Raw genomic sequence first — 11,005 nt, forward strand, 5'->3', positions numbered from 1 at the left:
GAGAAAGCCCACCTGACCCTCCCCACCCTACCCCGGCCAGGCTCCACTCGCTGGCAGCCGCAGGGAGCCCATGGGGGCTTCTGATCTCTGAGCTCTCAGCTCCAGCCGCAGCAGGGCGCAGACTGACTCCTGCGCTGGGGAGAGCTGTGTCACTTAGCAGAGCTCTGCTGCGGCACGCTCACTCCTGCCTGTAACACCCCCTTCCCACCCACACCCTGGGAGCAGGGCAGCTGGGCTGACCACTGCCCAGATTCCTGCTGTGCCAGGGGGCTCTCCAGCCAGGTTCAGTTCACTTGGCGCCTTGTAAGCAGCACCCAGGGACGTTGGCCGGGTGGAGCCTCCTGCCCAGACTCCTCAAGGATAGTCCATGGGATTCCCTAGCCCCCTGCAAACCCTGCGTGTGAACCAGATTCCGCAACCTGCACCTCCCTCCCCTGCTCCGTGTGCTGCTGAGCTGCCATTTCAGGGCCTCTACTGAAGATCAAGCGACATCAGGAGCTCCCCACGAACCCAGCCGGTTTGCCCCCAAGAACTGTGCGTTTGAGATGCTGGCTCTGACGCCCAGACCCGCAGCGTCAGACTCAGGGCTCTGCTCTGGGCTTTGCCCTGCTCCGATTCAGAAGCGGGTGCAACGGAGTCGTGGACCCAGCTCCCCGCCTCTGGGCGGTCAGGCGACAGGGAAGCCAGCAGAAAAGCCGCTTGCATGGGGAGCGAGGCTGCAGGGAGGGCTCCGCGGTCACTGCTCACGGGCGTCTTTCCAGATCTGGTTTATTGTGCTCGTTTAGGCCAGGGGCCCCCCTCCGCAGAGAGACGACAACAGAAAAACCCCAGTCATAAAAATATTGTACAAAAGAAAGACGTGCTACAAAAGCCTCACCCTGCCCACCGCCCAGTCCCTGGCTCCCCCCTCCGTCATGCCCACTATCTCACCAAGATTCTCCGCCCTGCACAGCCAGGCCAGGGGACAGGCGGGGGCTGGCCTCCCAGGCTCCTGCTCAAGCAAGATGGTTCTCTGCTGCTCTCTTCTCCTGTCCCCACTGAGGTTAATGCGCCCAGAGGTGGCAGCGAGAAGCCTCCCTCTCCCACCCTGACCAACATGCCACTGCACCCAGCTTGGGGCCCTCCTGTCTACGGGGTTCCTGGAGCGCCTGCCTGCTCGTCAGCAAGTGCCGACGATGCTCCTGGCTCCCAGCAGCGTTCAGAGGCAGCTTCCGACTTGGGCGTTGGCTTTGTGAACTCCAGCAGGAGCCGGTGGCCACCCTGCCCTACGATCCAAGTGTCCTGCATAGGCCCTTCCTTGGCGTGGGTGCAGCCAGAGGTGCAGAATCTCTAGGCCCCAGCGCTTACTCCAGCTTCTCCCTCCGAATCCCCACTCCTCCCTCTGGGGCATCCTCTTCCTACTCTCCTCTCCACGGGCAAACCCAAGACCACTTCCTGGCACCTGGAGACCTGTCCTAGCTGCTCCCTGCCCGCCTCCTCCTGCAGGGCTCCAGGTGAGCGGCAGGGCTGGAGCAGGTGCTGTTGGGAGTAGGCTGTTCAGTCCATGCAAGGGTTCTTCCCTACGGGGGTTTTCTAGTTGCTGGTGTCACGTTGGTTGTGCAGCTCGGGGGAGGAGGTTAACTCCATCTCCTGGCTTATTGCTCCAGAGGAGTCTGGTCTCTTCCCTGAGCAGAGGAGAGAGTTCATAACCCCCTGCGTACATGGTCGAGGGCCTCGTAGGAGGGACAAGAGGCCACGTCCCCTTGTGCAAGAGAAGCCAACAGCGAGTTCAGCGGCAGGTCTCACAGCACAGACAGGTCGTGGCATGATTTGGAGCGAACTTTCAGAGCCACCTTCTTGTTGTTCCTAGCGACCAGCCGGTCCAGGAAGCGCCGGGCCTTCTTGGTGAGGCTCTCCTTGCGTTTGTAGATGGACATGCGCCTCTCGTTGGCCTCCTTGCTGTCCCGGCGCAGGCGGATCTGGCGCACCACCCCCTCGAAGAGCTCCGTCACGTTGTGCTGGAGGGCAGCAGACGTCTCGATGAACTTGCAGTCGAAGACCATGGCGCAGGACCGGCCCTCTGCGTAGAGAGAGGGACCCAGCCCTGCCTGAGTCTCGACCACCAGGACAAAGAGGGCTCTCAGGCAGAGCCGGGCGGTGCTACAGGGGGTCATGCCAGGGGAGGCACACGCTCAGGGCAGCAGCCAGCGGCTGCGGGGAGAGACACTGAGGAACAGGCTGGCTTGGTGGCAGAGCACAGGGGAGCGCAGAGATGGAGGTGACGGGACGGGCTGCTAAAAGAGAGCTGACTGGAAAGATGGCTGGCAGGAGGTTAGACAGATGGACAGAAAGCAGCTTTCCTGGATGGCTGCTCGGCAGGGCGTGGTACCATGGCAATCTCTCGCTTGTCATCTCAGCGAGATGTGAGCAGAAGAAGCCAGACGAGAAGCCCACCGATACCAAAAATGATGAGGGGGCTGAAGCCTACAGCCTACAAGGAGAGGCTGAGGGATTTGGGCTTATTTAGTTTGCAGAAGAGAAGACAGAGGGGCAATTTGATAGCAGCCTTCAACTTCCTGAAGGGGGGTCTAAAGAGGATGGAGAGAAACTGTTCTCTGTAGTGACAGGCAGCAGAACAAGGAGCAATGGTCTGAAGTTACAGAGGGGGAGGTGTAGGTTGGATATTAGGAAAAACTATTTCACCAAGAAAGTGGTGAAGCACTGGAATGTGTTGCCTGGAGAGGTGGTGGAATCTCCATCCCTGGAGGTTTTTAAGTCCCGGCTTGACAAGGTCCTGGCTGGGATGACTTACTTGGGGTTGACCATGATTTAGGCAGGGGGCTGGACTCAATGACCTCCTGAGGTCCCTTCCAGCCCTAGGATTCAAGGATTCTAGGATCTCCCCAGCTCCCAGGCCCTGAGCAGCTGGCTGGGAACATTCTCCCGCCAGGTGGGGATGGCAGGCCCTGCTCACTCACCTTCCACCGAGACCTCTCGGCACCGCACCAGGTCCGTCTTGTTTCCCACCAGGATGATGGGGATGTTCTCTGCTTGCCGGATCCGGCGCAGCTGGATTCGCAGCTCAGAGGCGCTCTCGAAACTGCCCCTGTCGGTGACGGAGTAGACGATGACGTAGGCGTTCCCCACCTGCAGGCAGTAATTGCGGACCCAGGTCTCCTCCTCCTGGAGCTGGACAGGGAAAGGCGGCGTTACTCCCATCAGCCCCATGGCTCTGCGAGGGTGGACCAGACTCAGCAGGGCGGGGGCCAGCAGGACCGGGGCACGCTGCCCGTACTCAGACCCCTGGGCTTCCCTGGGGCCATGTGGGTGCTGAGGAGCGGGGAGGAGCGTCAAGCAACTCACCCCGTCTCAGCCCCCCGGTGAGCGGCCTCCTTAGCAAACCCCACTCGTCTGCCTCTGCTGAGAATGCCACAGGTTCAGGCTGGGCAGGGCTGTGCTGCAGGCTGAGCTGGGGTCACAGTGTGGGCGGGCGGACCTGGGCTAGCACTGCCGAAAGGGGCCATGTAGATGCCACTGCACAGGCTTCAGCGTGGGCCACACGTGAGCCTGAAAGCCCTGCGCTATGCCTTCTCCCAGTGCCCTCCAGCCCTGCCTGTCTGGGAGCGCTGGCCCGCATTTAGGCCACTGCTGCTGGGGCCACGCTGCCAGCGTTAGTTCTGCTAGTGTGGGTGCTGCTGCAGCAGGCCTGGCTCCCCGAGCAGCTGCCACGCTACGGAGCGCGGTGCAGCGCAGACGCCCCGGCTGTGACTCCAGGAGCCAAAGTCAGAGACAACCCAACACGCGAGGGGGGCTGGGAGTCTGTGCCGGGGGCCTGCTGGAGCCCCCATTGGTGGGACGTGCGAGGGGGAGGGGGCGGTGTATGTCCCACAAGGGGGCTCAGCTCTCGTTCCAGGAGCGGTGAGCGAGCGGGCTGCTCCCTGTGCTGTGGGTGTGCTATGGCACAGCTACCAGGGGAGCAACGCCAGTTCATTCCTAGGGAACCGAAGCCCTAAAGAAACGCTGGACCTGAGCCTCCGGCCTCCCAGCTATGGGCTCGTGTTCGACCCAAACTCCAGAGCCAACTTCTGCCGTGCCTAGGCGGCTCCCCCCGTGCAAGGGGTGTGCAAAATGCTGCCACTCACCTTTGCTGGCAGTTCGCACGGACACAGTGATGAGACAGGGGTTGGCCTGTGAGACCCAAGTCTCAGAAGTCTGCAGTCCCCTGGGGCAATGAAGGATGCACCCCATCACTCGCTCCCAATGCCCTGCTGCCAAGCACTTCCTCTGCACCAGCTCCTCTGGCGGCTGGGGCCAAGAGTGAAGCAGAGAAGACGGGCTGGTGGGCTGGGCAGGGCAGAGGCAGAGTAACAGCTCGGTGAACAGCGAGAAGTCTGGTGGCACCTTGTAGACTAACAGATATTTTGGAGCATAAGCTCACGTGGGCAAGACCCGCTTCGTCAGATGCATGAGTGGGGGGGTCTCAGAGGAGTATTTAAAGAGGGGGGTCCCAGTGAAAGGGAGGGCCAGAGCTGACAAGGTCTATTCAGTCAGGGCGTATAAACATACAAAAGCCCGCAGGAGAACACTTCACTCTCCCTGGACACTCAGTAACAGATCTGAAAGCAGCAGTCCTACCACAAAGAAATTTCAAAAATCAAACGGAGAGAGAAATCTCTGAGCTGCAGTTCAGTTGCAAATTTGACTCCATCAACCAAGGATTAAACAGAGACGGGGAGTGGCTGGCCCCTTACAAAAGCAGCTTCTCTGCCCTGGGTGTTCACACCTCCATATTAGAATCTGACAATGGGCCACATCCCCCGACTGATCTGACCTGTTTTCTCCTCTCTTGATGTATTCTACTGACACTGGGCCATTTCCACCCTGACTGAACAGACCTTGTCAGCTCTGGGCCTCCCTCCCTAAATCCTCCTCTGAAACTCCCCCCCACCACTCATGCATCTGGTGAAGTGGGTCTTTGCCCACGAAAGCTTATGCTCCAAAAGATCTGTTAAGTCTATAAGGTGCCACAGGACTTCTCATTGTTCTCGAAGATACAGACTAAGACGGCTCCCTCTCCGATACAGCTCACTGGACAGTGGCTGCGCTCCAGGTTGACTTCAAGAGGAGGCTAAGGACTGGTTCTCCCACCAGACTGCTCCCTACCAGCTAGGGCCAGCCTGAGCATTTGGCCAGCCTGGTCCCCAGAGGGGTGCAACTCGCTAGGCTGTGGACAGGGCACAAGGGGGAAGCAGCTCCGATGGTGGGTGGTGCCCACTTCTGCCAGCCATCCTCATCAGCTCGGGCTGCTGTGGCCTCTGGCCACCCAGCAGACATGTGGCTCCGTCAATAACACGCAGATTAAAAGCTTCTGGCTTTGGGGGGCATTTGATACCGTCTCCTGCTCAATCTGCGTCAGCCACAAAGGACAGCCCCAGGGCTCCACTCCTTGCCAATCAGCTACCCATCTGGGTCAGCACAGGGACTGCAAACGCCGAGGCAGCCCCTGGGCTCACCCCCACCCCTACTCTCTGGTCCCACCTGCACACAGGGTTAGCAGCCCCTCCCAGAAGGTTGTGAGTAGGGACGCTAAATGATTAGCTCAGTAAGCATGAGGCTTCTGCTCTGCTCACCAGGAAACCAGCCCTCTCCAATGAACTGTGGCGGCAGCCAGCTGCCCCAGAGCAGCCCCAGCTGCAGTGAGACTGGCGGACCAGGCCGCAGGATCCCACTGCTGCGGAAGGGCGAGTTAGAACGATTACCCAGTTAACCATTTTAACATCCTTCGTGGTGAGGCTGAACACATTAGCTATTGCGATGTGTTTCGAGATCTACTGATGAGAAATATCATGTACAGTAAAATCTTTTGTATCCTGCAGCCCTGGAAACGGGAGGTTGCCAGATAGTCAAATATTCCGGATAACAGTAAGTTACACCTAGCAATGCCTAACAGGATTAGATATTAAGAAACAAACAAAAATGCATGCAGAGTACTTTGTTTACCCACAACAGTAGTATTGTGTGCTGTAAACCGATCCTGTCCTTGCTGTAGTTATTTGGGGTTACTTTCACTACCCTGTACTTGAGGAAAATGTATCTCCAATTTACTTATGGTTTAAAGGCCAGTTATTTCAGAGTGCCCCATGATAGACTGCCAAATACAAACGAATTTACTGTAAGAGCGAGATAATGTTACAGGCCAGAGCCCCCGGGGAGAAAACACAAGCTTTTCAAGTGGGATCTTTTAGTGGGAAGGATGGGGTGGGCAGATTTCACGGGGAAGTGGGTTCAAGGCCTTAGAACCCACCACAGCTAAAATGCTGACATTCTCTGTGTTCCTCAACAAATTAATTTAATAATCGGTATCTTCTCATGTGATGAAACAGCAGCAGGTAGAAAAATGCAATTCAGGGATAATGGAAATAAATTAAAGGCTTTAGAATGTGGCAGATTTAAGGACAATTTAGATGCACCACTGCAGGTGCCAAATGCACGCACAATTACCCTGGCTGGATGCACAGGCTGCACGCTAATCAACACGCATTTTGTGCGCAGCGTGCTCCTAAATTCAGCGTCAAACCAGCCTGCTGGTTCCAGAGCTGTGACGTCGGGCGCAAACCTCAAACAGCAGAGATCCCGGCTGGGAGCAGGTCCCAAACGCTGCCAGGACCAGCTGCCTTAGGGGCTTTAGACCCACTGATGCCAATTTACAGTCAATTGCTGCTTTACAGGCGATGTAGAAGACACCGGTGTTTCTGAGCCAGCGTGACAGCTCTTCCAGCTGGTGGTCCTGTCACTGCATTTGGACAAGCTGCATGTGCCAGACCCCTGCCGAGAGCTGAGTGGGACCCCCAGCAACCCCCCAACGTAGGCAACCCTTCTCATGGCTAAGAAACGCCTAGCCGTGGTCACTGCCAGCAGGCCCAGATGGGCCAGGCTATGGGGTCCCACCAGAATCCCTGCCCCTCATCTTGGCCTGGGTCTCTCCCCTCATCTCCGCTTCTAAAACTCATTCAGGGCTCGGTGGGTGCTGCCGACTCGCACGCTCATCCCCACCAGGTGACTTGCTCTATGGATGTTCCCCAGGCCCCTGCTGTGCCCCTCGGCCCCCTCCTGGCTGAGAAGGGCAGCTTGTTAAGGGGTGTCTCCATGCAGAGCTCCAGGCGGAACTGACGCTGCAGAACAGCGGAGTTGTTCCTTGCATGTACCATGCCAGGTGCGTGGCACGGCCACTAGCCCAGCAAGTCCATCCCTTCCCAGGCACCATGGGAGGCCTGGGCCAGGAGGGGCAGGGGCAGCAGGCAATGCAGGGGATGAGTGCAGGTGGAGAGGCCAGTGACATCAGAACCCTGTTGTCGCCAGCGGGAGTTGCCCATGTGGGTGTTGAGAAAAGACCAGGGTGGGGCTGGAAGAGGGGAATCTTGCTCCTGTTCATCTCCAGTCACCCACAAGCAGGGGCAGAAGGGGAGAGATGTTGTCAAGGACTGCGACTGCTGCCTGCAAGCAGAGCCCCTTGAATAGCAGCATTTCCTTGCCCAAAGTTTGCCTGCCTTCTGCACACTTCCTAACTTTTGTGTGGCCAGGAGACAAACGTATCCCAGCACCACCAGCACACACAGCTCTGGGGGACCTGGCACGTCTCCATCCTTCTCTACACCTTCCTGGGTGATGTCGCAGGCCCTGCGTTCACTGCCTGGCACCTCACGTCCATGCTTACACCAGCACAGCCACCTGACCTGGCAGCAGCCTGCACTCCCTCTGCAGGCACATCAGCGGCTACGCTGGAGGGAGAATCAGGTCCCATGTGCCTAGTTTACAGCAGCTGCTCTGTGGGGAGCTGTGGGGGCAGGGAGCTGTGTCTGTTCAGAGTCACTCCCACAGTTTGCAAAGAGAAGCCCCTGCTCCCTCCCACAGCAGTCAACCCCGGTGCCAGGGATCCCTGTATGCTCCATGATCGGGAGGCCACCCAGGAGCGATTCAGGTGCTGTCCAGCTGATTAGAGCGGCCACAGTCACCCAGAGCCAGCAGCGTGTGTTTCCATTGGTGGTGCTCATCCACACGTGCCTTGCTGCACACAACATTTGTTCCACCCTCAGCTGGGAAATGTCGGAGGGAACCCAAGAGGGTGGGTGGAGGGTGGGGATTCTTTCCCGTTCCTGGGGTATTAGGACCCTCCCTTGGGCACACGAAGGGCCAGTCAGCTCTGCACTGCTGACATCATCCTCGCCCCCTTCCCAGTTGCTGAGCTTAACTCAGCTGCAGCCTCCCATCTCCAGCTGCCTGTGGATGTTTCTGAGCCCCTGGGCTGCGTGGCAAGAGCAGCGAGCACAGCACAGCTCCCCAGGGAGCTGAAGAGGGGCCTGGTGGATGTAGTGGCCAGCAGGAGAGTGTCCACGAGCAGGTGGGCCTGGAAAGAGTTGGCCGTACAGATCTACTGTGGCCTTCACCAGGGCAACAGACCTGGCTTAAATAGCTCTGGGCTAGCTACAGAACCCACTTCACTGAAAAGGTGGCCCTCCCATCCCACGACTGCCATGTTCCACGCATGCTCCCCTACCTGCTTCTCTGGTTCCCAGGTGTCCATCACCAGCAGCGTGGTCTCCTCCCCATCCACCGACAGGGTGCGTTCGTACACGTCCTCTGAAACAAGCCAGACACACCCAGGTCAGCCAGACGCCGCATGCCCAGTGGTGCCACTCGCCCAGGCCCAGCGCTGCTGAGCTCCACAGGAGCAGAGGCTGCACTGGCTGGCAGGTTAAACACAGAGCCAGGCAGAAACAATGACCACTCAGGGGAGAAACTAAAGCTATAAACCAGCCACCGTCATGGAGGGACATGAGGAAGTGGTGAGGCCCAGAGGGGCGATGCCCTGGTGGGAGCCTGGCTGCTCTCCCGCCTCAGGCACTTGGAAGGAGGGGGAAGGTATGGGATATCTTATGGCACTTCCCAGGTTCAGGGCCCACCTGCTCCAACCTTGTGGGGAGGCTAAAGACACTGAGACTCCAGCAAGCAGCTGGACAACTGCGTTCACTGGACCCAGGCGGCTGAATCCTGCGCATGTCAGGACCACGTCCCCCGAGGTGTCCATCTCAAACCCATGGAAATCCACTGGTAGGGACCGCCATGTTTCAAGGGTGTGTTACAGTACGTACAGCAGAACGGAGCCAGCAGTGGTGCTCAGGTGACTTGTGCGCACCCCCGTGTCCTGCTAACTTCCCCTGCCCAGGCCCTGGGCGCCGTTCCTCGCCACTCAGCAGCGGCTCTGCCGTCTCTCTGCTCCCAAGCTGGCAGCGGGGCCTCTGTGCCCTGCCCCTTTGTGTGGGCTTACGCATGCCTTCTTCACGCTGTGACCCAACCCCCACCGCCGCACCATGGGGCCCTTGGGAGCGTTGCATTCCACAGCGCCACAAAGGCCTGGGGCAGCCGGTCTGGAACCCACGCGGTATCCCCCCAGGCCGGGAGCCCTACCTCCAGGCTGGTCTGGCAGGTCCCGCTCTTGGATCCCAGCAAAGAGGTTTACCAGGCTGGTCTTGCCCACACCGGGATCACCCAGCAGCACAACCCGGTAGGAGGATTCCCAGGAGCCGTCGGAGTCGGCCGAGTCCGACGAGCAGCTGCTGCACGGCACGACAGGAGCTTTGTCGCCAGGCTCAAAGGACGAGGAGTTGCCAAGCTGAGGGTGACTGGACTCAAGCGGGTTTGGTCTTGGCCCACACGTCCCTGGGCGGGACCGGTGGGAGAGGGGGGCCGGGGTGCTGGCCCGTCTCTGTACGGGGCTCTTGCCCCCTTGCTGTGTGTTTAGAGTCATTGCTGGCGAACCAGGCCAGGCCGAGCTGAGAGCTTGTGGACGCAGTGGCGCCACTGGGGAGCTGGAGGTCCTGGCTGCCTCTCCTCGTCCTGCTCTGGCTGGGATTCTCCGGCCGCACGCCAGCCCTGGTGCCCTCCGAGCTTGGCTCCGTTCACCCTGGTTCCAGCCCGGTGTTTGCTGTTCCACTCCTGTTGTCTCTCCACGGGAGGCAGGCCTAGGAGAAACACGCGTAACTCATCCCTGTCTCCTACGGCCCGGCCCGTCGCCCTGCACTGCCTTCGCCAGCAGCTTTTAAACTGGAAAAACGAGACTGGGGCCAAAGACTCTTCGCAGCCCGTTGGATCCTGGGGGCGAGTCCGGCTCCAGGGGGCGCTGAATGAGAAAGCTCTGCTTCCTCCCCCCCGCTTTCCACCCGCTGGGGCAGGGGCAGGGGCAGGGACAGGAAGGGTCCCAGCAGCCTGGGCAGGGTGTTAGTGGGGACAGTTCCAGGAATAAAGGAGACTCCGGCTGGCACCAGAAACCCAAGACCTGGATGCCATGGGGACAGCGGAGCCAACCCCAAGGCGGTTAAAAATTCAGGAGGCCGGGCAGGCACCATTGTGCGCGGGCAGGTCGGGTTGCAGCTGCGGTGGGGCCAGCAGGAGACCGCACAGCAGCCGCACGTGGCCCGCTGGCACCTCCGGCCCCCGGGGCCGAGGCTTCCCGGGGGACGCGCCGCACATTAGGGGGCTCCCTGTGCCCGGTCCCGGGCGGCTCCCCGCGCAGAGCCCGCTAGCGGCGGACGGGGCGGCGCCGGCTCTGCCGGGGGAAGGGCCCGGCCCAGCCCCAGCAGGCGGCGCCAGGCAGCGGGACCAGCACGGAGCCTCCGGCCGGGGGCGGCTGGGACAGCGCGGACGCCCGGGATCGCGCCCCCCGCACCCTCCCACCGCCGCCGCCGCCGCCGCCGCGGAAAGTTTGTTGCGCGCGGCCCAGCTCACCTCTGCGCTCCCGGGGAACCCGCTGCCGGCTCGGCCGCCGAGCGCCCGGCTTTAAAGGCGGAGAGGTGGAGCCCCCTCCGGCCGTCTAGTGCGGGACCCACCCCCTCGCCTGGACTGGACCCTCTGCTGCCACAGGATACAGCAGCGAAACGGGACCCCCCCGGCGTGCTGGGGGTCGCAGCTCGGGATCAGCTCGGCCTAGGGCCGATCGGACGCGGGGGGGTGAAGACTGAAAACACCCTGC

At 60.2% G+C, this 11,005-nt stretch overlaps 1 protein-coding gene across 2 annotated transcripts; it reads right to left on the reverse strand.

The window, feature by feature from the left end:
- Positions 1-753: 753 nt before the first annotated feature.
- REM1 (RRAD and GEM like GTPase 1) lies at positions 754-10,885 on the reverse strand. Of its 2 annotated transcripts, none has more exons than XM_075012036.1 (5): positions 10,762-10,885; positions 9,445-9,998; positions 8,534-8,616; positions 2,958-3,168; positions 754-2,059 (listed from the first exon to the last, which is right to left on the reverse strand). In XM_075012036.1, the coding sequence occupies exons 2-5, from the start codon at positions 9,782-9,784 to the stop codon at positions 1,782-1,784; spliced, it is 912 nt and encodes a 303-aa protein (XP_074868137.1). In that variant the 5' UTR covers positions 9,785-9,998; positions 10,762-10,885; the 3' UTR covers positions 754-1,781. The 2 variants fall into 2 exon arrangements, with proteins under 2 accessions (XP_074868137.1, XP_074868136.1); XM_075012035.1 differs by lacking the exon at positions 10,762-10,885 and adding an exon at positions 10,380-10,666.
- Between the last annotated feature and the right edge of the window lie 120 nt (positions 10,886-11,005).

The sequence above is a fragment of the Carettochelys insculpta genome, chromosome 17 (assembly GCF_033958435.1).
Source record: "Carettochelys insculpta isolate YL-2023 chromosome 17, ASM3395843v1, whole genome shotgun sequence".
Taxonomy (NCBI): domain Eukaryota; kingdom Metazoa; phylum Chordata; order Testudines; family Carettochelyidae; genus Carettochelys; species Carettochelys insculpta.

Excerpts from the sequence above, each read along its gene's own strand:
- REM1 (XM_075012036.1), bottom strand. The coding sequence starts at position 9,784 with ATGACTCTAAACACACAGCAAGGGGGCAAGAGCCCCGTACAGAGACGG. Across the intron at positions 8,617-9,444 it reads CCTGCCAGACCAGCCTGGAG|AGGACGTGTACGAACGCACC; the intron begins GTAGGGCTCCCG and ends GGCTTGTTTCAG. Across the intron at positions 2,060-2,957 it reads CCGAGAGGTCTCGGTGGAAG|AGGGCCGGTCCTGCGCCATG; the intron begins GTGAGTGAGCAG and ends CTCTCTACGCAG.